Source organism: Stenella coeruleoalba, assembly GCF_951394435.1.
Source record: "Stenella coeruleoalba genome assembly, chromosome: 3".
Lineage (NCBI taxonomy): Eukaryota > Metazoa > Chordata > Mammalia > Artiodactyla > Delphinidae > Stenella > Stenella coeruleoalba.
This window is the reverse complement of record NC_137148.1, coordinates 172,565,251-172,590,348: the sequence shown is the minus strand read 5'-3', so window position 1 is coordinate 172,590,348 and position 25,098 is coordinate 172,565,251. Positions and strand designations below refer to the sequence as shown.

The following is a 25,098-nucleotide window of genomic DNA, read 5'->3' as shown; positions in this document are numbered from 1 at the left end:
GCAGGGCTGGGCTCTCCTGGGACTGCCAATGGGACTTCTGTGCGGCTCTGGGGGGTGGAGCCTTGCGCGCCATGGGGCACATTCCTTGCTCTGGACCACGTGTGTCGGTACTGACCTTTTGGTCCGTGTTTTAGTACAGGTGCTGGGGTAGTGAGGAAACTGAAGAGAATCAAAAAGGTGTCCACACAGGCGCCTGTATAAACACATCCACGGCAGTGTGCATCACGGGAGCCGGAAAGTGGGAAGGATCCAAGCCCTTGCGCTGCTGGGTGGGTGGACACGCATGATGGCAGCGCAGCCAAGCACTGACACGCTGCAGCGTCCGTCATAAGGCCAGTGGGGCGTGCACACAGACCCCGTCAGACAGGCCCTGAGAAGCCTGCGGGAGAGGCTGCCTAGAGAAGGGCCTCAGCGAAGGGGGATCCCAAGGGGAGCCTGCGGTGCCCCTGCCAGTGTGGCTGGTCCTGGGAGGAGCCGGGGGTCCCAGGGGCTGGAGGTGTTCACCCTCCCACCCCCGGCGGCTCTCACCTGCGCCCATGCCATCTGGCCCATCTAGGCTTTAGGCGCCTCGGCGCTCTTCTTGGGTGGCCAGCCCCAGAGCAAGCGAGAGGCCTGCGAGGGGCCCTCCCAGGGGACCCATGGGTGCTCCTGCCCACGGGGGGCAGCGCTGCACATGGGCAGTGAGCCCCAGCCCTGCAGGAGCTGGAAGGCACCAGCGCGCTCACCTGGACGGGGGCACGGAGGGGGGTCAAACGAGTGGAGTTATGTGAAGCGCTGTGGCGGGTGCCTAGGGGGAGGCCCCGGCGTGGCCTGTCACCTGCTGGGCCCCGGCTCTGTGATGTGTGCGGTGTGGGGAAGGAGAATGGCTGCCCGGGCCAGTAATGAACCCGGGCCGCGTGGCGGTGGACGGGAGGGGCCCAACAGGCACGGTTCCTGGGGCGGCCAGGCCCTTCCTGCTGTGGGTGCCAGTGGGGCCCCCCAGCGTGGGTGGCCGTGCTGGGTGGGGCTCCTGGGCTCCCCGGTCACGGCAGCGTGGGACCGAGGTGGACCTGCCGCCCCTGGCCATGCGGGCTGAGGGATGGGCCTTTGGCGCTGGGATGTGGGATCTCTTCTGGGCTTGCAGTTTCTCTCGTTCACAGCTGGTTAAAGGGCTAAACTGGAGGACTAAGAACTTTTCCGTGTCTTAATGCTCTGTGTTGGAATGGTTACTCTTTTTTTTCTAAGTTTCAAAACTTTTCATCATAGAAAGTATCAGATATACACACGAGTAGGGGAAGCAGAATTCCCGCAGCTCAGTGTGCCTGCTTCAGGCTAGATCAGCCCAGGCCACTCCTGTTCTCTCGTGGCCCCCTGCCCCTTGGGAGGAGAGCTTTGGGGGATCCCAGGCAGCTTATTGCACTGACAGGGCTTTTCAGGATAACAGCCTTGTTATCATTCACATACCATTCAGCTCACCCCTTTAATATGTGTAATTCAGTGGTTTTTAGTATAGTCACAGAGTTCTGTTGAATTCCAGAGCATTCCATCACCCTCCCTCTCCCCCTCCCCCAGCCCCTGACAACCAGGACTCCCCTCTGCCTCTCTGGAGTTGCCTGCTGTGGACGTTTCATCTAAATGGAATTGCACACTGTGTGACCTCTTGTGTCTGGCTTCTTTAGGTTTTAGCCAGACACTTGCAACTTTTCAATTTTTTTTTCCTTTTAGGCAAAATATATCTCTCAGTGCATTGATGAAATCAAGCAAGAGCTGAAGCAAGACAACATTGCAGTGAAAGCAAATGCGGTCTGCAAACTGACCTACGTGAGTGCCGGGCCGCTCGCTCTGTCAGGCCGGGTCTGGCTCCAGCATCCCCCTGTTGTCTGTCCATCCGTCCCACCATCACTGATGGACACCATCCGCTCCAGGCGTCAGCCTGGGGGCACACGCTGACTTGGGGTGGAGGGCGAGGCATGCGTGAGGATCACATGGCACAGGGCAAGCTGGGGCCCCATCCAGTGGGCCTTTCCCACCTGGAGGGGCGGGAGCGTCCCTGCTTTCACGACTGCCCTGCGGGCTGGGCCCCGAAACCTGGTAGGTGGAGCCCTGCAGTCCCTGGTCGGGGTGTGAGCCTGGGCCAGGCACCCCATGCTGGCCTCCCCTGGTCAGAGAAGGGAGATGAACGGCCTGCCCGTTTACCGGTCCTTGTGGGGAATTTTAACCCATGTAACGCTGGTATTTCAACTGCAGGTGTTTATTTATCAGGGGCATTATTTTAGTGTGTTATTAACCTGTCACTTTGGTTTTAAATGTGAAGACTCACCTGTCAGAAAAAGAAATGAATCTCCCCAGAGTGTATGGGGGTGCGGAGCTGGGGCAGGTGCGTGAGAATCGACCTCTTTCCTCCACAGCTGCAGATGCTAGGATATGACATCAGCTGGGCCGCCTTCAACATCATAGAAGTGATGAGCGCCTCCAAGTTCACATTCAAGGTGAAGGGAACCAGCTCGCTCTGGGGCCTGAGCCCTGTGGGTGGGGTCCTGGGGGAGGAGGGCGTCCATCCTGTGACGCAGGCCATGCTGGGAGGGCACACAGTGACAGACACCAGCGACCCATTCCCATCACCACTTCTGTCCAGTTAGGTCTTAGCACTATTGCATCACGTTTTTCTTTCCATTTTAAGTAGTGTCAGTGAAATTCGGGTTTGTAGGGTTGGTTATGTGTTTCATAATACAGATTAAATTTGTGACTCTTCAAAAAAATAAGCAGACACTGATCGTCTCCCCGAGAGGCCACCACTTGTCATTTGTCGCGGTGTCTCTTAGGACCCTCTGAGCGTTTTTTCTTGGCGTCTCAGCGATCCTACTCATGCGCGGTTTGGGACATTGTTTTCTTCTTACTTGATATCGTAACAAATAAGCATGTCTTCTGCTTTAGTAAATGTTCTGAAAAGCGGTTTTCAGTGCCCACAGCCCATTTGGGGGTGTTCCGTGGCTTTCCTGGCTTGGCTCAGTTTTCCTTGGGAACACACACCCTGCGGCGGCTGAGGCTGTGTCCTGCCGACGGGTCACTGCCGAGGGCGGGTTCCCGTCCTCCCGAAGGACACAGTTGTCCTGCCTGCCGGTTACTCTTGGTGAAGAAACGAAATGCCGTATTTGCCAAAATTGGGCCAGTGCTCTGCACGTGTGTTTAAGTATCACATGCAAGTGCGGGTGTGACTTTAGGTTACACTCAGCCCGAGTTTAGGCGCTTGTGATGACTTACTCTGTCAGGCCGTAACAGCAGCTCCCGCTGCCAAGAAGGCGGTGAGGATGCACACGTTAGCGACAGGACGTGCTTGGCAACCCCTGAAATACACTGTGCTCCAGAGACCATACGCCTGGGACAGGGCGAGGGGTGCCCTCCTCCTGGTTTGTGACGGGCCGGCCAGGGCTGCTTGGCGTGAAGCTCAGGAGGGCTGGGTGCTTCCCCGAGGACGCCCAGTCCCCTTGTCACCCCTGACGTCTCCATTTGTTCCACTCACAGCGAATCGGCTACCTCGCTGCTTCCCAGTGCTTTCACGAAGGGACCGACGTCATCATGCTGACCACCAACCAGATCCGCAAGGTAGGCCCCTCCTGCGGGAGCAGGTTAGCGGGCAGATGGACAGCCTTCTGCGATCCTCGGAAATGGGAAAAGGGACGGCGGGGCACGCGGGGCTTTCCTCTCTGGTTTTCCCCCCTTGGCGATGGGGGCTGCCCCCTCGGTCACTCCTTTTTTCAGCCCCTTTCCCCTCTTTTGGGGGCGCCTGCTGAGGGATTGCCCCTCCCAGCGTGGGGGCGTTTGTGCCCACTGGGTCTTGTGAGTCGGACCAGGTGCGTCTCTCGGCCCCGTGTGGTATTCTATGTTCTTCAGTGAGAGCACTGAGTAGTCAGCTCCTCCTTGGCCTCAGGACTTTGAGTATCTCTTGTCTCCCGCTTCGCTGCAAGTGGTCAGAGGGGGTGTCAGAGGCACCCTTTCCCACCCCAGACCCTGCATCGGACCCTGTGGCCCGGGGCTCTCAGACAGCTGGCGCCAGGGTCGGGGCAGAGCTGTTGTGGTCGCCCCGCAGGTGGCTGGTGTCGGGGCTCCAAGCGGGCGCTGCAGGGCAGGCTGCAGGGCTACTCTTCGTTGCAGTGCGTGGGCTTTTCATGGTAGTGGCCTCTCTTGTTGCGGAGCACGGGCTCTAGGTGTGCGGGCTTTAGTAGTTGTGGCACATGGGCTTAGTAGTTGTGGCTCGCGGGCTCTAGAATGCAGGCTCAGTTGTGGCGCCCGGGCTTAGTTGCTCTGTGGCATGTGGGATCTTACCAGACCAGGGCTCGAACCCGTGTCCCCTGCATTGGCAGGCGGATTCTTAACTACTGCACCACCTGGGAAGTCCCTGGAAGATTAACTCTTAAAACGTCTCTCAGTGTATCTTTTACCACATGTGTGAAGTTTGGGGAGGTTCTCTATGTAAACAGAGTCCTCTCTTTGTGCCGAGATGGGGCTTCCGCATCGGTTTTAGCGGGAGCACAGGCGAGTGACGTCAGAGGCTAGGGCAGATGTGCGCTTCCTGTGGCTGCTTTTCCTGCTCCCCTGAGGGGTGGAGCTCTGGTGGAAGCTTCTCTCCGCTTTGGGGAGGGGCCCAGAGGAGTCACCCCTGGCTGTAGTAGGGAGACACCCCAATGGAAGCAGAGGTTCTGGGGTTCCACCCTGGGCGGCCCCCACTCTGTGCCTTTGGGCGGTCAGAGCCCGTCTGGCTGCACCATTTCCTCGGCCCTTGGGTTCTCCCATAGGGAAGCCATGGGTGGCACTGGCTCTGCCCCATTGCACCCCTGGAGCGAGGGGCGGACCCAAGACAGCCCTCCCCTTGGAGCCGTCCCGGCTCTTGCTCGGTGACAGAGCGTGGAGCTGGCTGCTGCTTGTGAGTCCTCGTCCAAGCCCGTCTCCAGACCCAGAGCAGGACTGGCGGGCGCGGCTGGGACCCAGTGAGGCACGGTGGGCGCCTGCCTCTAACCCTCTCCCTCCCTTTCCAGGACCTGAGCAGCCCCAGCCAGTACGACACTGGCGTCGCGCTGACTGGCCTGTCCTGTTTTGTTACCCCAGATCTTGCCAGAGACTTGGCCAACGACATCATGACACTGGTGAGTCTGGGAGCGTGACCGCCCCCCTTGGCTTTTGCTCCCTGACGTGCCTGGAAAACCGAGGTTGTAATGTCACGTTGAGGGCACTTGGGTGGGTGGAAACGGCCTGGGTCCCCAGGATGAGCTGGGACACCGAGTCACTGTCTCCCCTTCCATCACTTGGTGGGGCCCAGCATTCACACCTCACCTCCTCTGAAATGGTCCTGCTGGGGAGGGGCGGGGTCTGGCTGGGGACGATGGCCTGTCGTGAGCGCATGACCCATCAGCTGTGTTCTGAGGCATGGGTGGTGATGGCAGTGGTCTTGGCAGGCAGCGTGGTCAGGTGGTTCTCTGGCGAGGGAACTTTTTATTTTCATCTGAGCAAATCTGTTGTCTGGGGCCCAGTCCATCCAAAAGGCAGAAACCCCAGCCAGCCTTGATCTCCAAGGTGGGCAAGAACTTTGTTCTGAAATGTGGACGTGCTCTTGGAAATCACAATCCTCGACTCCAATAAAAATTAATTTAAAAAATAAAAACAAAATTGGAATTGACCCTAAAAAAAAAAAAACGGAAAGAAATCACAGCCCTCAGAGGGTTGCCTGCACGCCAGATTCTCCATGATTGGGAGGCTTCCCCCCTCCGGCCACGATAAAGCAGCGTGGAAGGGTGGCATGTTCCTCCCAGGAGGGTTCTGTCCGTACGTGGCCCGTTCTCTGTGCAGATGGTCAGGTCTTGGCTCGCGGTCTAGAAGGCTTTGGGTACACGCAACTTCTAGATCCCAGGCTGCATCCAGTCACCGCCTGCTATAAATGGTTTGTCCACACACGGCCCCGCCCCTTCGTCCACACGGTGGGCTTCCCAGCAGCAAGGGCAGAGTCAGATGGAGACTCTGGCCTGCGAAGCCGACAGTGTTGATCTTCAGGCCCTCTTCGGGAAGTGTGAGGAGCTCTCTAGGTGAAAGCGGTCATGAGTCCACAGGGGGGCGGTAGTGAGCTATCACAATGAGTCTCCGTGCCAGGTCATGGGGGCGGGGGTGGCTTCCTTAGGGCCAGGCTGCCTGGGGCCCTGACAGGTGAGGAGTGTGCCCACCTGCAGACCAGAGGCCCTCCTGGCCGGAGCACGGTCCCGAAGAAGGACAGGAGCTCCAGGGGTGCAGTGCAGAAGTGTGGAGGGGGCTGAGGCCCGGGCGAGGGGCACTGCTCTGGGGACAGGTCTTGGTGGCCCTAAGAGTCCGAGGCCAGTGTTGACAGGTGGAGGCTCTCTCCAGCGTGACCTTCCATTTGGGGCCCCCCTCCCTCATTCTGTCTCTCAGTGCGCCCCAGTGAGTCCAGGAGGCCGGTCTCAGCCTCCAGAGGGCAAGCTGGGGTCATGGACTCAGGGAGGCAGGTTTTGATTCCGTCCAAGACACTGTTGTGTAATCCCTGGGCTGGGGGCGGGCAGTGGAGTAAACCTGCAGGCCGGTCTCAGAGGCCAGAAGCCAGATGAGCTGGAGAGAGGGTTATCCTCCAGGTGATGGAGGCGAGATGCGGGCAGGTGTGGGAGGGGAGGGGAGGCGAGTGGGGGGGAGCAGGGGGTGCGGGAAGGACCGGGGAGGGGTGGGCGCAGTGGTGTCAGCAGGGAGACTGACACCCTCTGCCCCTGCAGATGTCGCACACCAAGCCGTACATCCGGAAGAAGGCTGTGCTGATCATGTACAAGGTGTTCCTGAAGTACCCTGAGTCTCTGCGCCCTGCCTTTCCCCGCCTGAAGGAGAAGCTGGAGGACCCCGATCCCGGTTTGTTGACTTGAGTTAAGAAGGGGCCCGTGTGGGGCCGTGATGCTCCACCAGCATCTGTGAAGGCTTGGTGGAGGGGGGTAACTAGGTCCCAGGACCCCGTCCTAGCCCTCCCCCATAGGGCACCTTCTTACTTTCTGGCACCACGAGATGCCAGGTTCGCTTTCTACTTTCCCGCCAGTCCTGGAATCCGCCGTTTCTCCAAACAGCTCTAGTTTTGTTAGCTGGTGTGGGATTTAGAAACCAAGACCACTGGGTGTGCTTATTTCTGCCAGCTGTCATTGCCTCCAGGCCGTAGCAGACACCACACTCGCTCACTGGGGAGGCCTCTCTGTCCGCATGTTCGCAGTCTCGTGTTTATTCTGCTGCCTTGATTGGCAGTCCCACACCACAGGGTTCACTCCTGCCTCCGCCTGTCCTTTTCTGTAACTCCTTCCGGAGAGACCCCGGGCCATGCAGATGTAAAACAGCTTCTCCAAATCTTTGCTTGTCTCGGGAGAATCTGCTGTGCATCGCAGAGGATCACGGGGTGTGGAGCGTCGTGGTTAGGGTCAGGAGCCGAGGGGCAGGCGAGGCGGGCTGGGGGCATGAGTGGGGGCAGCCCCGGGGGGAGGCGGACAGAGCACCTGGAGTGACTTTGATCCTGCTGGGGATACACCCCGAGGGTCCCGCCTGCTCTGGTGGGCGCCCCCTTGCTGATGGCGTCCCTCGCTTCTCAGGGGTCCAGTCGGCGGCAGTCAACGTCATCTGTGAGCTGGCCAGACGTAACCCCAAGAACTACCTTTCTCTCGCTCCGCTCTTCTTCAAGCTCATGACCTCCTCCACCAACAACTGGGTCCTCATTAAGATTATCAAACTGGCAAGTGTCGCCCCTGGGGTGTCCTGGGCATGCCAGCCAGCAGAGCCCCGGGCTGCCGTCCCATCCCTGCTTCGGGTGACCACTGGCCTCTCTTGTCCCCTAGTTTGGTGCTCTGACTCCCTTGGAGCCAAGGTTGGGTAAAAAGCTGATTGAGCCTCTCACCAACCTGATCCACAGGTAGGGCTTGGGGCGGGCGTGGGAGGGGTGCCCCAAGGAGGGGCGGGTGGAGGGGCACCCAGGCCTGAGGGCCTGCCGCCGCCAGGAGCCGCATCTCTGGGTTCTCCCTTCCTCAGTTTGCAGACAGCACATTCATGACAGGAGGGAGAGGGAATTTCTTGGCGGTCCAGTGGTTAGGACTCTGAGTTCTCACTGCCGAGGTCCCGGGTTCAATCCCTGATTGGGGAACTAAAGTCTCACAAGCCGTGCAGCACCACCAGAAGTAGACAGACAGACAGATAGATAGGCAGGCAATGGGGATATATTTTAAAAATAAAAAAAGGATGGAGAAAGCTGTCCCAGCCAGTCTCTGGTTCACAAGTAGACCTCAGCAGTCTAATTGAAGAGCCCTAGGTGAGTGTGTCACCGCCCAGTTCTGGAATGTTCTAGGAGCTTCTACACGACTTCAGGTGCCTTCAGGTGGTTGAATTGTGGGGGCCAAGCTTCAGGTGCCAGGAGATTCTGCTCCTGGGGTCCCCTGGGAAGTGGCCAAGGGCTTGGGACGTTGCTGATTTTAAACAAATCACCAGTCACCGGGTTTATAGCAGCTTGTGGTTTTCAGAGCATTTACGAGAAGCCATCAGTCCTGTGACCGTTCATGTGGACTGCCTCTGGTGGCCCGTGCTGTCGGGTTTGGGGGATTTGGGCTTGAGAACATCACTGTGAGAATTTCAGAGTGGAGTGGACGTGCCTGGTGCCCACCCTGGTTGTCCTGGGCTGTGCTCACTGTGGCCCTGGACGCCCCCGAGGGATGACATGGGGCACGACTCCGTGTTCTTCCTGCCTGCGCGTGGCCAGGCCTACTCCCTGTCCCAGTGGAGGCGGCCGGCAGGGTCTGGGCTGGAGGAGAGAGGCCTTTGGGGAACTTGGATTCTCTTCATGGGGGTCGCAGAATCAGGTTATTCGTGCGTGGGCTGCAGTGGCGGGAGCATTTCAGTTCGCTTTTGAGGGCTAGAAGGGGTGCTTCCGTCCTTTGGAGGAATCTGATGGCCTCACTGCCGAGGGTGGGGTGTCACCGGCATGGCCTTCAGACCCGAGGCTTCCTGGGCTCCGCATTTCCTCAGGGGTGGTGCCCCCAGGAGTCTCGGTGGGGTGAGCGGGAGGCAGGCGGCCCTGTCTTCTCGGCTCCTGTGTTTCCTTCTCTAGCACGTCTGCCATGTCCCTTCTGTACGAGTGTGTCAACACCGTCATCGCAGGTGAGCACCGGGGTGACCTCTTCTGGAGCAGGGAGCTGTCGCCGGCGGGGGAGCTGGTCCCCGGGCCTCACCAGAACCTTGTTCCCGGCTGGGAAGCTGTTTGGCCCGGCCCATCTGCAGCCCCTTTGGAAGTGTCAGCTCAGACACGGTTACAGCCAGAGCCATTGCCAACCTCGGGCTCCAGTGATAAACACTGCACCCTGGCATCTGCCACACCCGCCAGCAAGACCGCTTTTCATGAGCATTTTAAAGCAAATCTCAGGCCGCTTTCCCTGTGGTGTCTTTAGCATAGGACCTACAACCACGAGAGTTCTCGAGAGGGAATCGGCACGTGCTCCCCAAAGGGTCTCGTGGAGTCCGTTAGTTACAATCAGACCGCCTGGTGACTTGTCCCTGCAGCCCAGTTTCCTGTAGATAGGCAGAGGGAGTTGGTGGCCCAAGGGTTCAGCTTCTTGCTGCCTGCCTGTCCCTGCCCTAAACTGTCAGATGCTCCTCACAGCCCATGGGCAGCCTTAAGTTCAGTGAAGCCCAGGAAACTGGCCCGGGGTCTACACTCATGACTGCTGTGTGGGCTGTGAGTGTCGCTGAGGGTCAGCGACAGTGAAAGGGAGAGGAAGGGCGAGTGTGGGACTTGGGAGCAGGGCAGGCTGGCCAGAGAGTGGTCCCTGAGTCTGGAAAGGTCCATGGGGAGGACCAAGGTGTGGCAGGATCGCAGATGGCCCTGGTTATGGGCAGAGGGAGTGGGGATGCAGACGGGAGGTAGGCCTGGTCCATTGTGCATTGCAGGGCCAGCGGGTCTCAGCTGAGGGCTGGCCCACAGACCTGCCCTGGACAAGGACCCCTGGTGCCCGGGGCCTGTGGTCTGCTCTCTTGGTCGCAGAGACCCAGCCTGAGGTTCTCACTGGGGCTGGTCACGCAGGGCCCTCACCCCAGTCATTTGTTTCAGTGCTCATCTCGCTGTCGTCTGGCATGCCCAACCATAGTGCCAGCATCCAGGTATGTCATGGGACCAGGGGCTCCTCTCCTAGGCCCCAGGGACTCTGCCATTGGTTTAGAAGATGTGACGAGTGGCATCTCCCCTCTTTACAGCTCTGTGTTCAGAAACTGAGGATATTAATAGAAGACTCCGATCAGAACTGTGAGTTGCTCCCTCTGCAGGTCCTGCAGGCCCTGCGCCCTAGACCTCCGCAAGTGAGGGCTCGTCCCCGCCCGAGAGGAGAGCGAGCCTGGCACGGCTGGCAGACTCCTCCCCGGGTACAGCCCCCTCGTCTGCACGGCGGGCTCCTTCCAGCTGGCATCTCAGGGTGTCGCTCGGCCGTGTCCACTGGAAAGGTCTTTAAACTCGGGCCCACATCCACGGGGAGCTGGGACCCGGTTGCAGGGAGGAGCCGGGGAGGCCAGCGGAAGCACAGTTGAGACATAAAGGGCGAGCTCAGCCCCGGGAGGAGCAGGCTGGGCGTGGAGGAAAGTCCCCGCGCGCATTCTGCAGGCACCCCCGGCGGTTAATCAGATGGCGTGGTGCGTGGGGCTCCTGACGAGCGAGGGGGAGCTGCTGTACGTCTTGCTCGTGTGCCAACTCGTGCACTTCCTTCAGCCGACATGTGCTGTCGAGGGTTCCAGCCAGTCACACGCCCCTGCTGCCAGGACCACGGTGGAGAGGGCTTCTGAGGGCCTGGTCATGTGGGCTGCTCAGTTTTTGGTTTTCGCTTTTTTTTGTTTTTTTTGTCTGCGCCTTGTGGCTGCTGGGATCCTAGTACCCCGACCAGACCAGGGATTGATCCTGGGCCCTTACAGTGGAAGTGCGGAATCCCAACCACTGGACAGCCAGGGAATTAATTCCCTGGCTGCTCATTTTGAATCCAGGTCTGTTTGTTTTGAGAGGAGTTGCCAAACTTTTCCTGGAAAGGGCCAGATAGTAATTCTTGTCAGCTTTGCAGGCTGTGTGGTCTCTGCCACTGTAGCGTAGAAGCCTGCTGGCGGGTGTAGACCACAGGCCTGTCGTGTGCCAGTAACGCTGCCCTAGAGACGGGCTGCGACCTAATCTAGATGACGGTGCGTTGGGCTGCTTGAGGTGGGCAACGAGGTGGGCCTGGTGCCTGTGAGACGTGGGCCGACGGGGTCCAGGTGGTTTGGGGTGGGGCTGCAGGCCCGGCCTCGCTCTCAGAACCTCGTCCACGTCTGAGAGCGCTGCGCTGTCTCTGCAGTGAAGTACCTGGGGCTCCTGGCCATGTCCAAGATCCTGAGGACACACCCCAAGTCCGTACAGGCGCACAAGGATCTTGTCCTGCAGTGCCTGGACGACAAGGACGAGTCCATCCGGCTGCGGGCCCTCGACCTCCTGTACGGCATGGTACGTGCCCACCCTGCCACCTGGCCGCCCCGCCGGCCCGCCCGGCCCCTCCCTCACCAGCCGCCCCCGCTCCAGGTGTCCAAGAAGAACCTGATGGAGATTGTCAAGAAGCTGATGACCCACGTGGACAAGGCCGAGGGCACGACCTACCGCGACGAGCTGCTCACCAAGATCATTGACATCTGCAGCCAGTCCAACTACCAGCACATCACCAACTTCGAGTGGTGCGGCCCGCAGCCCAGCGTGCAGGCGGGTGGGCGGGCAGGCGGGGGCGCTGCCCTCACGGGCTCTGTCCCGCAGGTACATCAGCATCCTGGTGGAGCTGACCCGACTGGAGGGCACCCGCCACGGCCACCTCATCGCCGCCCAGATGCTGGATGTGGCCATCCGCGTGAAGGCCATCCGCCGGTTTGCCGTGTCGCAGATGTCCGCGCTGCTTGACAGCGCCCACCTGGTGGCCAGCAGCACCCAGCGCAGCGGCATCTGCGAGGTGCTCTACGCGGCCGCCTGGATCTGCGGGGAGTTCTCCGAGTGAGTGGGGGCCAGGGGCCTCCTGCTCCCCAGGGGAAGCGGGTGTGCCCGCCAGACCCCAGTCCCGGCAGCCGCCCCGCCCACCTCCTCTCTCCCGCCCTCATTGGGCAACAGCTGCTCTCGCGGCGAACATCTCCCGTCACGGGGAGCGGTGAGAGGTCCACCAGCCGCTGGCCCAGCCTTCCTCCCCTCTTCACTGCTGCAGCCACAGGTCGTCCGTTGCCAAATCCAGGCCGTTGATAGCTTTCCTCTCCTTTTTCTCGACTGCTTTGTGCGGCTGCGCTGTGACTGTCATGCCATTGCTGTGGTTTCTCCCTTCACATCCCCTCCCTCAGCACCAGGCATCGGCCAGCCCTGGCACACAGACCCGCTGGGGCGGCTGCTCACCGGCCCTCCCTGTCCTCAGGCACCTACAGGAGCCCCAGCAGACCCTGGAGGCCATGCTGCGGCCCAAAGTCACCACCCTGCCGGGCCACATCCAAGCCGTGTATGTGCAGAACGTGGTCAAGCTGTACGCAGCCATCCTGCAGCAGAAAGAGCAGGCCGCGGACGCGCAGGCGGCCCAGGAGGTCACGCAGCTCCTAGTGGAGCGGCTGCCCCAGTTTGTGCAGAGCGCGGACCTGGAAGCCCAGGAGCGGGTGAGTGCCGCACGTCAGCACGTCCTCAGGGGGTCGGGTCAGCTCCGGGAGAGCAGCTTGGGCAGGTGTTCTTTTCCTGGCTCCCCCGCACTCAGCCTGGGGGGGTGGGCAGATCTGAAGCCACCGTGCTGGGGAGGCCCTGGGTCGGTGGGTGGGAGACTGTGAGCGAACGGGAGACAGTGTGAGGGTATGTGGTCAACCCGAGAGGGAAGCCTCAGAGGTGACCGCGGTCCTGGAGGGCGCTGGCCGGGAGGGTGGAGGAGAGCTGGTTGGACGAGAGTTTGGCATGGCATTTGGGCATCGGTGGCCTAGGAGCCCGCCTCTTGGCTCTGTGGTGACGTGGGGCTCTCAGTTACCCAGACCCCGCATCGGCGCTCAGTGGGCCCCGGCGGCCTCTGCGGTCATGGGCGGGTGTGTGACGTGCGTCTGTCTGCTGGCCGAGGGTCAGCTGCACTCTTGGGGGCCGTGTGAAGGTGCCCTGGTGGCTGGCGCCGCTGCTCGCTGGGGCGGTTGCCTTGTGGGGCGGTGCTCAATCCACCCCCAACCCCTTGTCTCATCTGGGAGCCCTTTGTGTCCTCGTGAAGGAGACAGCAGCTGGGCTGGCCTCCTGGCTGGCCCGGTCAGCGGTTCCTCGCGGTGTGTTCTGCAAGTCCTCAGCAGGGGTCTGGCTGGGCGTCTGCACGGTTTGAGCAATGCCCTGCGGGGGCTGAGTGGCCTTCACAGCCAGGCCTCCGTAACTCCTTCCTGACTCATCCACGGCCCCCCCAGGCATCCTGCATCTTGCAGCTGGTCAAACACGTCCAGAAGCTTCAGGCCAGGGATGTGCCAGTGGCAGAAGAAGTGAGTGCGCTCTTTGCTGGGGAGCTGAACCCGGTGGCTCCCAAGGCACAGAAGAAGGTTCCGGTCCCCGAAGGGTGAGCTGTGCGGTCTGTCAGAGGACACAGACACGGGGTGGCATGAGGGCCCGTGGGAGCAGAACCACAGCCCAGACCTGCTGTCCAGGTGGGCGAGGTGGAGGGGTCTGGGAGGAAGGTCCCCTGAGGCCCCAGTCGCCTGTGGACGGGACAGACCCTTCTCACACAGACCGTAGGCACGGCACTCACTACTTCTCCTGGGGCCCTGCTGCCCCACCCCTGGGAAGCAGGTTGGCTGGTAGTTGTCGTCCACAAACCTTGCGGGCAGCGTGAGAACGGGGGAGGCGGGCTGCCCAGGCTCCAGGGTCCCTGGTCTGCCTTGCCCACTGTGACCTTGGGCCACTGCCCAGCCTTCATATCCTTGTCTCCAAGGGGACGGCAGCGCCCAGGGCCAGGCATGCAGGCTGGAGCCACCGTGTGATCTCACTGTGTCCTGCAGCCTGGACCTGGACGCCTGGATCAATGAACCGCTCTCGGACAGTGAGTCTGAGGATGAGAAGCCCAAGGCCATCTTCCACGACGAGGAGCCACGGCACGCCAAGCAGCGGCCGCCCGAGGCGGACGAGCAGGAACTGGCCCGGGTGAGGCGGGGCAGGCCTGGGCCGCGCATGGTCAGGTCTGGGCTTGGGTCCACTGTCCGGTGGGCAGCGCTGAGCCCACCTTCGACTTTGGGTGGGGGTTCTCGTTGAGACCAGGAGTGGCCTCTTGAGCCAGGAGCTCCCTAGGGAGACCGTGGGGCCCGAGCATGCTCAGGCCCTGGGGTGCCCGGCATGCTGCGCCTGCCTGCTGCCTGCGCTTGTGAGTGCGGGGCCTCAGGGTGTCGTGCAGAATGGAGAAGCAAGGCGTGCTGCGTCCCCCGCTCCCCCACCGGCCTTCCTCGCCCGGCCTGCCCCCCCCCCCCCGAGGCCCTACCCCAGAGCACGCGGTCTCTCCGACCCCCGCCTGTGCAGCTCCTGGGTTGTCCCTCCTGCCGCCTGCCTGTCTCCCACCTGCTCTTTCCCACTGCCGGCCTCTGTCTCCTGGTGGTCAAAGGCCAACAGTGAAAGTGGCGAGGGGTCCCGGCCCCCTTGGGTCTGGCGCGTGGAGGAGGCCCCCACCTTGGGAGCATGCGAGGGTGAGGGCTCCGTGTACCCGCTGACGTGTGCGCTGCATCCTGTTCCCTCAGCGCCGCGAGGCCCGGAAGCAGGAGCAGGCCAACAACCCATTCTACATCAAGAGTTCCCCGTCCCCCCAAAAGGTGAGGCCGGCCTGCTCGTCCTTGAGACACGCTCCCACGGGGCCCATCCGCTCTCTGTCCACGGCCTGTGCGGGGCTGTCAGCAAGTCCACGGGCAGGACCGTGAGGGGCTCCCGACACCAACAGCTGGGGAGTGAGTCCTGCATGGGCGAGGTCAGGCTCCTTTGCCTTGGTGGGAGGGGAGGGGGCGCAAGGGGACCTGGGGTCCTGCCTGGAGCCACTTCCTTCATCTGTACCCTCCACACTGCAGACCCGTCATCCGTGTTGGGCTCCCCTGGGGACATGTGGCTCCACGGGGCGGGTGCTGCGTGGTTTCCTTGATCCTGGGATTTCTGGGTCACCCCTCTGAGGGGCTGCAGACTGTCCCCCGCTGGCACCTGTGTGTCGGGCTTGCTGATTCCAGCCGTCCTGGGGGCGGGAAGCACTATGTCACCATGGTTCCAAGCCTGCACTGTTTTTCCGACTTGGAAAAAAAAAAGATTCAGGTGCAAAAAATGGAGGTCTTGCGCCCCATCCTGTACTCGTCCCCACTGGCACCCCACCCCCGTCTTTGTGACCCCTTGCTCTGGGGCGTCGGCACATCACGCTGGGCCCGCCGCCCTGCCCATTGACGGGGCCTCAGTGTCTCCTCTCCAGCGGTACCAGGACGCGCCAGGTGTGGACCACATTCCCGTGGTGCAGATTGACCTCTCGGTGCCCTTGAAGGTGCCAGGCAAGTGTGTGCCCAGTGGCACGGGTGACGGGGACCTCAGGCCAGGTGCAGGCACTGCCTTGGGCCTGCGCTTCAGCCCTGCCCTGCACCCCGTGCTGCATCCTCGTCCCAGCAGGCACGGGTGCACGCCACGGCCCCCAGGTTCAGCCCCACACCCCTCGCCGCCCAGGGGCCCCCATCTGCATCTCGGTAGCCAGAGGGCATTGCCCAGCATCCCCTTCCCCCAGGCATGGGTTTCGGGGCTGTGGGTGAACCAGGTGGCAGCAGGGTGCTGACCGGGTGGGACGTGTCCACGGCTCTGGGCTGAGTGCCGCATGTGCGCCTGTCGGCAGGGATGCCCATGTCAGACCAGTACGTGAAGCTGGAGGAAGAACGGCGGCACCGGCAGAGGCTGGAGAAGGATAAGAGAAAGAGGAAGAAGAGGGAGCGGGAGAGGCGGGGTGCCCGGCGCCACACCTCACTGCACACGGAGAGCGACGAGGACATCACCCCCGCCCAGCGTGTGGACATCGTCACCGAGGAGATGCCCGAGGTCAGCCGCGGGCTTGCGTGTCGGGTGGGCGCCCTTCCCCGAGGTGGGCTCCACCCTGGCGTGGGCCTGCCCATCGCTGCTGCCTCCATGGCACGGGGCAGCCTCAGCCAGCTGTGCCCTGTGTACTGGGAGCAGGCGGCCCCTGCACTCCTGCCCCATTACCTGTGTTGAGTTTGCTGCCCGCGCTGAGCGCCAGGCCCCAGATCAGACTCCCTCGTGGGTGTGGACCTGGTGGCCCGTTTCTGAGAAGGGAGATGGGGACCCTGTGGACCCGTAAAGGCTTGGCGGGGTCAGGGGCCGGATGGGTTGATCTGGATGGACGCAGGGCTTCTCTCCCCCCTCAGAACGCCCTGCCCAGCGACGAGGACGACAAAGACCCCAACGACCCCTACAGGGCCCTGGACATCGACTTGGACAAGTGAGTGCTGGGACTGAGACCTGGGCAGCTGCCCCGTGGGGCTGGACGCGGCCTGGGCTCCCCATGGCCTGGTTCCTCTCTCTGTTCTCTGTTCATTGCACAGAGGGGGAGCGGCCTTGTCACGGGCCACGCCTCCTGTGACCACCCCCAGGCCCCTAGCCGACAGTGAGAAGCTGCCCGTCCAGAAACACAGAGATACTGAGACTTCCAAGTCCCCGGAGAGACAGGACGTCACTGTCGTGGAAAAGAAGAGCAAGAAGCCCAAGAAGAAGGAGAAGAAGCAGAAGGAGAAAGAGCGAGAGAAGAAGAAGAAGAAAGAGGCGGAGAAGGTGAGAGGCCAGGCAGCATGTCACGTTGGGCGGGGCGGGCCCGGGTTGCCAGCCGTCCCTCTTCCATTACGTGTGTGTCACACGTGTGGAGGGGGGCTCCTACACAACCGTCACGCACGGCTCGTGGGCCTTGCCGCAGAGCAGCGTGATTCCGCCTGGCCACGTGGTCCTGGCGGGCGCTCGTTTCTGTGGTGGTAGCGCTGGACATGCCCCCAGCTCCCTGCACATTCGGGTCCTGCGGGGCCGCAGTGGCTTGTGCCTGGCGGAGCCACTGTGCCCTCTCGGGGCTGCTGCTCTGGCCAAAGGCACGTGTTCCTGTGGTTTCAGGGTGTGGACTTAGACTTCTGGCTGTCCACCACGCCGCCTGCTGCCACCCCGGCCCCGGTAAGAGCCTGCTAGTGACCCGTGCTGGCCCCGAGTGTCCCTCGGTGGACACCTGTGCTTTTTGGCCTTGGAGACGTCAGGGTGCCACCTCGGTGCCCTGCCCTGGCGGTGGAGGAGGTGGGGGACCCTCAGGCAGAAGCCCGGTCTGGGCCGGCTCGGTTCTGTGCCCAAGGTCTCGCCCAGGCAGTGGCTGTGTGGCTGGCCCTCGGCGCAGGGCCCGGGCCCCCAGAGCCAGGCAGCGCTCCTGAGCGACCGCTTTGTGTTAGTGGCTGGGGCCTGGTGGCTCTGGGGTCTCCAGCCGTGACCCCGGTCAGTGCCAGCCGGCCACAGGCCGGGCCTCCTTTTCCCTCTGCTGGCCACCGGCACTTACTGGGGGCCACATGTCTGTCTGCGTGCTGACAAAATGCCTGGCATGTGGAGGGAGGTTCGTCACTGCGGGGTGTCCCGGACCAGGGCAGGTCAGGGCTGAGGGTGCAGGCCACCCCATCCTGGGCGCCAGCTGCCACCCGGCTTCCTGCAGGAGGAGCCTGGCTTGAACGCCGCGGTCACTGCCCCTAAGGAGGAGCCCAGGGGAGAGGAGCAGGACGCCGGCGAGGACGCGGAGCAGGACCTTGAGAAGGTGTGGGGCGGCTGTGCAGGAGCCGGGCTGGGGGAGGTGCTAGCCCGCCACCGGGTCCCACCGAGCGGGCCACTGGGGCCTCCTGTCGCTGTGCTTACGGGGTTCTGCTTCCACACGGCTCCATGGGCTGTGACTCGCACAGGAGCATGGGCTTGACCTGAGCCCTTTTCTGTCTCAGAAGCCTTCCGAGCAGAAGAAGAAGAAACACAAGAAGGACAAGGGGGAGCGCTCCAAAGACAAGAAGAGACCCAAGAAGAGGGCGCCTCCGAGGGAAGGGGACGCCGAGCCCGTGCAGAACGGCGCGCTCCGTGAGGAGCCCCTCCCGGTGAGGGTGCTTCCCGAGCACGTTGGGAGCGGGCTGTGGGCGTTGCACCCTCCCTGCGGTCCTCCCGGCCCTGCCAGTGTCAGGAGCCCCGGGGTGTAGACTCATGTTGTCCGGGACCCGCGGGGGTCCCTAGTGTTTCCTGCCGGTGGCACCTGGCAGCTCCCAACGTCAGCCCCAGGTCCTCACCGCCTAAAGCTGAAACGTTTCTCTTTTGTTCCAGCCCATGTCTAGCTACTCTCTCCTGGCTGAAAATTCTTACATCAAAATGGTGAGCCACGTGGGGGTTACGGGTGGTGGGGCTGGGCGGGCTCAGGGCTCTTGTTTCTGGATGTGCAGGGCGTGCAGCGGAGCCGGGTGGCCGGCGAGGCCTGCTCACTGTGGGTCGGGAACAGCTGACAGTCGCGGACAGAGCTGGAACTCGGGTGCTTGTGCGAGGGCTCAGGACGTTCCCTTGTTTGCACGTTCATGTGCTGGGAGAGCGGGTGGTGCCCACACTCTCCCAGGCCCTCGTCTAGGCCCACGGGGGTCCCTGGTGGGCTCCCCTGCCCCGCCGACCCCGGGCCTTGCTCTGCAGACGTACGACGTGCAGGGCAGCCTGCAGAAGGACAGCCAGGTCACGGTGTCCATGGTCCTGGAGAACCAGAGCAGCAGCTTCCTCAAGAACATGGAGCTCAACGTGCTGGACTCACTCAACGCCCGACTGGCCCGGCCAGAGGGCTCCTCGGTCCACGACGGTGTCCCCGTGCCTTTCCAGCTGCCCCCTGGTGAGTGGCGCCCAGGAGCCCCCGGATCCTGTCATCTGGTGCCCCCTCAGGGCTGAGCCTGGCTTCCCTGACCAAGGCAGGCAGCACTGAGGACAGACCCAGGCCAGGCTTGCATCCCTGCCACCTGCCCAGGTGGCTGCACCCCCATCTGCCACCCCAGGCCGTGCCCCGTGCTGCTTCTCAGGTACGTTTCTCGCCCTCTCCAGGCATCTCCAACGAAGCCCAGTTTGTGTTCACCATTCAGAGCATCGTCACGGCGCAGAAGCTCAAAGGGACCCTGTCTTTCATCGCCAAGGTACCTGGTGGGGGAGGGGGTGCACCCTGAGGGTCAGCTGCGTGCCCCGCCCCCACCCACCCTGCGCCCCTGCTCCTGCAGAATGACGAAGGTTCCACCCATGAGAAGCTGGACTTCAAGCTACACTTCACCTGCACCTCGTACTTGGTCACCACGCCATGCTACAGGTGCGCCACCCTCCCGCCCACCCCTGGCTCCCCACTTCTGTGCCATGGGAAGCTCTCCATGCGGTCACATTGGCAGCGTCCTCTGACCCAAGACGAGGATGTGCACGGAGTGTTGGGTGACCAGCTTGTGGTTGGCGCAGAACGCCCAGCACGTCTGCCGGGCCAGCCAGCTCGGGCGCCTGACTCTCAGCACAGGCCTGGCGGCCCTAACGCTGGACGTCCGAGCCCAGAGTGTAGGCAGGGCTAGCCCTCTTGAGGCCCCTCTCTGTGGCCGTCTCCCCGTGTCCTCACATGCTCGCCCATCCCTGCACGTCTGTATCCTCATTTCCTGTTCCCACAGGGACCCTGGTCACGTTAGATTAGGGCCCTGTCTCCAAGTGCAGTCGTGTCCTAGGGACACAGTTCAGCTCTTGACTTCCTACCCATAAAGGACGCGCCCCACCCCCTGGGCTGGGGTCTCTGCCTGCCCTGCTGCAGGGGAGCCCCCTGTTGTTCCCCCCCATTCTGTGTCCTTCCCACAGTGACGCGTTTGCCAAGTTGTTGGAGTCCGGGGACCTGAGCATGAGCTCAGTCAAGGTTGATGGCATTAGTATGTCGTTCCAGAACCTTCTGGCAAAGATCTGTTTTCACCACCATTTTTCCGGTAAGACTGGACGTGCCAACAGATGGCTCGGCCCTCTTCCCGTACCTGTGACTGTCCCCTGCCGCCAGGGGCTGGCCCAGCCTCACCCCCAGGCCCTCTGTTGCAGTCGTGGAGCGGGTGGACTCCTGCGCCTCCATGTACAGCCGTTCCATCCAGGGCCACCACGTCTGCCTCCTGGTGAAGAAGGTGAGCCCCATGGGAGGGCCCCAGCCAGGCCTGTCCACCCCTCGCCGCTGTGCCTCCTTGAGCCTGTGTTTGTGAGGAGTGTCGGCCTTTCCTTTTGTCCATCTGGCCTTGGCATCAGGGCACTAGTGCATTCCCTCCTCTCGCATTTCCCGGAAGAGATTGCGTGTAGTCAGTATTCCTTCTTGCACGTTATGTAGAATTTGCCAAGGAAATCGTTTGGGGGTTTCTTTTTTGGGGGGGGTTCTTTTTTGAAAAGTTTTTATCTACGAGTTCAGTTTCTTTTTTTGATAGTTGTAAGACTTATTGCTTTCTCTGTTTCTTATTGGGTGATTTTTGGTAGTTCGTAGTTTTCAAAGAATAGGTCTGTTTCATCCAAGTTACGGAGCTGATGGTGTGTCAAGTCATCCAGTTCTCTTCATGTCCTTTTAGTGTCTGAGGGCTCAGTGGTGATTATTTTTCATTCCTGATGTTGGTGATTGGTGTCTTCTCTCATTTTTCTTGGTGTCTTGGTTATCCTGGCCCTATTCCCTCTCTGTCCTGGCCAGAAGTCTTACTTATCCATTTTGTTGATCTTTTGAAAGATCAATTTGATAACCAATCTTTTTAAAAGTTAGGGACTTCCCTGGCAGTGCAGTGGTTAGGACTCCGTGCTTCCACTGCCGGGGGCCCGGGTTTGATCCCTGGCGTGGTGCGGCCAAAAAAAAGTTAATGTTTCTTTAAACAATAAATTGTATTGAGTCTGCTGCATATGTCCTTACTTCTGCCTGCCTTGGGTTTATTTTGCTCATTTGTGGTTTCTTAAGGTGAAAACTTAGACCAAAACCTGTCTCTTCTTCTTTTTTTTTTTAATATTTGTTTGTTTGTTCGTTTATTTACTTACTTATTTTTGACTCGAGCCAGGTCTTTAGTTGCCACAGGCGGACTTCTTTGTTGTGGCATGTAAATCTTTAGTTGCGGCATGCGGGATCTAGTTCCCCAACCGGGGATCGAACCCGGGCCCCCTGCATTGGGAACTGCACCACCAGGGAAGTCCGAGACCTGTCTCTTCTAATAAAGTTTTTAGTGTTATAAAATTTTCTCTAAGTACTGTTTTGGATGAACTGCACACATTTTTATGATTCATTTTAATTTCTATACAGTTCAAAATACTTTCTATCACTCCTTCCTCTCTGACCCTTGGATTACTTAGAAGTATGTTAACTTCCAAGCATTTAGAAAGTTTCCTGTTGCTTTTTGGTTACTGATTTCTAGTTTGACTTTTCAGGCCTTTGAAATGTGCTGAGGCTTGTGCTCTGGCCCAGGATGTGGTCATTCTGGGTGGATATTCCATAGGTGCCTGGAAGCATGTTATACCTGTCACCTGGATCCTGCTGGTTGATGGCGTTTTCCTTTTCTTCTGGATCCTTGCAGATTGCAGATTTTCTTCTGGGCCTTGATGAGTGAGCAAGGAGCATGAGGCCAGTGGTGGTCAGTTGGTCTGCTCCCCCAGTTTGTCAGGCTTTACTCCATGTGTGGGAGCCCTGTTGTTGGCTGTGTGGACCGTTAGAATTGTGGGATCTTGGCAAGGGACCCTCTCATCAGTGGGTGTGCTCCTCTCTGTCCTGGGCTGTGTTCTTTTCTCTGAAGGCTACCTTGTCTGGTATCAGTACAGGCACTCCTGCTCTCATTTGATGGGTGCTTACGTGGTATGTCTTTTGCTATGAACCTGCCTTTATCCTGTTTGGATAAGAATTCCTTGTGCATGCTGTAGAGTTCGGGTCACGTGTCCTTATTCATCCTGTCAATCTTTGTCTTTCACTTGTCATGTTTAGACCATTTGTGCTTAAAGTATTACTGATTCATTTGGGTTTGTCCCACATTTTGTTTTTTCCCTGTGTTTTTCGTTCCTCTTCTTCCTATTCCCACTTTCTGTGGCGTATGTGAGCATTACAGTATCCCATGTTTATATGTTGGCTGTGTTGTTGATGGTCTCCGTGTATCTGCTTGGGGGGCTCGAGGGATTACATTACACACTTGGTGTGCACAGTCTACTTGGAACTCAGGCGGAATGTAAAAAGCTCACACCCTCTCGGTCCCTTGACCCTCCCTTCTCATGGGCAGTTGTCTTAGGTTTTGCCTTTGCAGACGTTGAAGACGCCTTATGCCACGTCACAGCTTTACAGATTTCAGAGAACTCGGGGTGTAGGTGGGGGTGGGAGGGGGTGAGATAGCCTCTTGTGCTCGCCCACGTGTCTACCATTTCTGTCGCTTTCATTCCTCACGTTCCACCCTTCTGGCTCATTTTCCTCTGTCTGAAGAACAGCTTTTTAGATCAGGTCTATTGGATGTGTATTCTCTTAGTTTTCCTTCATCTGATTATTCTTTATTTCAGTATTCCTCAAGGCTATTTTTGCTGGGTATGAAATTCTGGCTTTGTTGGTCTTTTCACTCAGTACCTCAAAAATAGGCCATTTCCCCCTTTTTTAAAAAAAAAAAAGGAAATATTTACTTATTTGGCTGCGCCAGGTCTTAGTTGAAGCATGCGGGATCTTTTTAGTTGCAGCATGCGGGATCTTTTTAGTTGCGGCATGCGGGATCTAGTTCCCTGACCAGGGATCGAACCCGGGCCCCCTGCATCGGGAGCACAGAGTCTTAGCCACTGGACCACCAGGGAAGGCCCTAGGCCATTTCCTTTTGGTGTCTGTGGTTTCTGACAAGGAACATTTTACTTTTACTGGGGAATGCATCGTTTTCCTCTGGCTATTTTAGGGTTTTCAGCAGTTTGTGATGTGTCCGGGCATTGACTTCCTTGGGTTTATGTTAACTGTGTGGAGTCTGCCGAACTTGCTGAATCTGTGCGTTTATGTCTTTTGCACAACTTGGAAGTTTTCAGCTATGATTTAAATACCTCTTCAGCACTGCATTCTTTGTCCCCTCCTTCCGGGACCCCTGTGATGTGAATCTCAGACCTTTTGTTACTCTCCCCACCCTACTCCACCTCCGACTCCTTTCTGCTCTCTGTTCAGCTTGGATTATTTCCATTAATCTCTTGTCTGGGTCATTGACTCTTCTGTCATGTCCATTCTGTTGTTGAGCCCATCCAGTGAGCTTTTCATCTTGGCTGTTGTATTCAGGTCTAGAAGTTCCACTGGGTTGATCTTGACTCTTCCATTCCTTTGCTGAGATGTTGTGTTTTCTTGTGTGCTTCAGGAGTGTATGTGGTTGGTGATGGGAGGTTCTCCTAGTAGCTACTTCAAAGCCTGTTAGGTGATTCCAACATCCACCTCTTCTCGGTGGGCGTTTGTTGATTGTCTTTTCCACGTGAGCTGAGATTTCCCCGGTCTTGCGGTGCCAAGTGATTTTGGACTATATCCTGGACACTTCGAATAGGAGGAGACCCTGGGCCTTCCTTACACCCTGTGGAGAGCGTTGACACATAGGTTCCAGCTGCAGGATGTCTGGTCCCACGCCCTCCGGTTTTCATAGCCTTCCTCTCTGCACAGCTGCCTCCTGCGTGCCCGTGGGGCCGGGCCGGGTGGGGCTGTGTGTCCTCTGCAGGGCTGGCATTGCTGCCTCTGCTGCGCTCTGCCAGAGCGTCCATCCTGGGCCCCTGGGAGACAGCAGGGCGCGGTGCACCTGCTCCTTCTTGCCTGGAGCCCCTCCTTTTGATTGTGAAAGCACCCGGGCATAGGAGAGCATTTGTAAAAGTTGGAGGTACTTGGGAGTCGCAGGGTGGCGTCTCAAGGCACTGACCGTTATTTCCCCGTTTCAGGGTGAGAAGTCGGTGTCGGTGGATGGGAAGTGCAGCGATTCAACGCTGCTGAGCAACGTGCTGGAGGAGATGAAGGAAACGCTGGCCAAATGCTGAGCTTGCCGCCCGCCATGGGGAGGGCTCGCGGGGAGGGCGGCCAAGTGCCGGGTTTCTCCTCTGTCGCAAGGACTGGGTGCAGCCGGGAGATAACCCAGTCCACCGTCATCCACTGTGTAGACACTGAGGTTTATGTTGCGTTGATTTATCCTGTCATCTTTTTTACTTTGCCCTCACTGCTCTCTCTGGCGAGAAGCCCCCTTCCACTCCCCAGGCCAGCAGGGACTTCTGTAGCCGGAGCGGACTGTGCACGTGGCCACAGGAGCTGCCCGAGGGTGGGGGTGACCGCCATCCAGGCCGGTTCCTGGTGGGGACCAGACGGGGTGGCGCGTCCCGCTTCTGTCAAGCCATCCAAGTCCCATGAGTCCCCAGATGCCCTGCCCACTGGCAGCTGGGGGGTGAAGAACAGGCTAGCTACTCAGGCGACATTCCTGTTCATCCCTGACGCCAAGGGTCACGTCCTCCCCGCAGGACACATGGTGGGAGAGGGTCGTGCAGGCTCTCGTCCATGACATCCCGTTCATCCCACCACCGTGTTCGTGTGTCCGCTGAGTGGGGGGTGCCCAGCGGGGATCCCGGACCTCACTGGCTTCCGTGCCCAGTCAGGTGTTGGGGTGAGTGGTGGAGAGCTGTGACTCTGGCCCCTCTGCTCATCACTGGACTCTCTGCAGGTCTGTGCCTGCACGTGCGGAAGGGCCTAGTCCTGGGCTCCGCAGCCCTGATGGCGAAGCACGTGTGTCCAGGGGCGGCTGGGCCCCTGAAATGCACCTCAGGGGCAGGGAGGGGGGACCCCAGCCCACCCCCGTGAGACGGAACTTTCCTCAGAAATGACAGTCCTCGATGACGTTTTAACTTTTCCTTTTGATGAAAACTGTCACTTTAGCATGTAGAGTAACCTATTACAGAATCCTGTGCAGTGATTCTAGAATCTCGAAATGTATGATGTGTTATATAAGAATTTATTTGCTATCGACATTCCCGTATAAAGGAGAGACATATCACGCTGCTGTAATGATTCTGTGTCAAGATGATCCAATAAACTTGCAAAACAGACGTTCACCTGT

General features: G+C 59.6%; 1 protein-coding gene across 2 annotated transcripts in view; it reads left to right on the top strand.

Moving 5' to 3' along the window:
* The window catches only part of AP3D1 (adaptor related protein complex 3 subunit delta 1), a 44,739-nt gene extending 19,657 nt beyond the window's left edge, over positions 1 to 25,082 (top strand). The window contains exons 2-32 of one of the 2 annotated variants that reach the window (XM_079917831.1): positions 1,705 to 1,800; positions 2,388 to 2,468; positions 3,502 to 3,582; positions 5,013 to 5,120; positions 6,744 to 6,873; positions 7,593 to 7,732; positions 7,836 to 7,909; positions 9,095 to 9,144; positions 10,091 to 10,140; positions 10,234 to 10,282; positions 11,349 to 11,494; positions 11,570 to 11,718; positions 11,795 to 12,025; positions 12,432 to 12,663; positions 13,432 to 13,577; positions 14,017 to 14,158; positions 14,743 to 14,814; positions 15,450 to 15,525; positions 15,858 to 16,057; positions 16,402 to 16,475; positions 16,627 to 16,804; positions 17,132 to 17,188; positions 17,748 to 17,807; positions 17,986 to 18,132; positions 18,353 to 18,400; positions 18,707 to 18,896; positions 19,103 to 19,191; positions 19,273 to 19,358; positions 19,880 to 20,001; positions 20,108 to 20,187; positions 23,939 to 25,082. In XM_079917831.1, coding sequence (XP_079773957.1) covers positions 1,705 to 1,800; positions 2,388 to 2,468; positions 3,502 to 3,582; positions 5,013 to 5,120; positions 6,744 to 6,873; positions 7,593 to 7,732; positions 7,836 to 7,909; positions 9,095 to 9,144; positions 10,091 to 10,140; positions 10,234 to 10,282; positions 11,349 to 11,494; positions 11,570 to 11,718; positions 11,795 to 12,025; positions 12,432 to 12,663; positions 13,432 to 13,577; positions 14,017 to 14,158; positions 14,743 to 14,814; positions 15,450 to 15,525; positions 15,858 to 16,057; positions 16,402 to 16,475; positions 16,627 to 16,804; positions 17,132 to 17,188; positions 17,748 to 17,807; positions 17,986 to 18,132; positions 18,353 to 18,400; positions 18,707 to 18,896; positions 19,103 to 19,191; positions 19,273 to 19,358; positions 19,880 to 20,001; positions 20,108 to 20,187; positions 23,939 to 24,034 — 3,480 coding nt within the window. In that variant the 3' untranslated portion in view covers positions 24,035 to 25,082. Of the gene's footprint in view, positions 1 to 1,704; positions 1,801 to 2,387; positions 2,469 to 3,501; positions 3,583 to 5,012; positions 5,121 to 6,743; positions 6,874 to 7,592; positions 7,733 to 7,835; positions 7,910 to 9,094; positions 9,145 to 10,090; positions 10,141 to 10,233; positions 10,283 to 11,348; positions 11,495 to 11,569; positions 11,719 to 11,794; positions 12,026 to 12,431; positions 12,664 to 13,431; positions 13,578 to 14,016; positions 14,159 to 14,742; positions 14,815 to 15,449; positions 15,526 to 15,857; positions 16,058 to 16,401; positions 16,476 to 16,626; positions 16,805 to 17,131; positions 17,189 to 17,708; positions 17,808 to 17,985; positions 18,133 to 18,352; positions 18,401 to 18,706; positions 18,897 to 19,102; positions 19,192 to 19,272; positions 19,359 to 19,879; positions 20,002 to 20,107; positions 20,188 to 23,938 lie in introns of both variants that reach the window. The other variant, XM_079917830.1, reaches the window with a different exon arrangement.
* Positions 25,083 to 25,098: the final 16 nt, after the last annotated feature.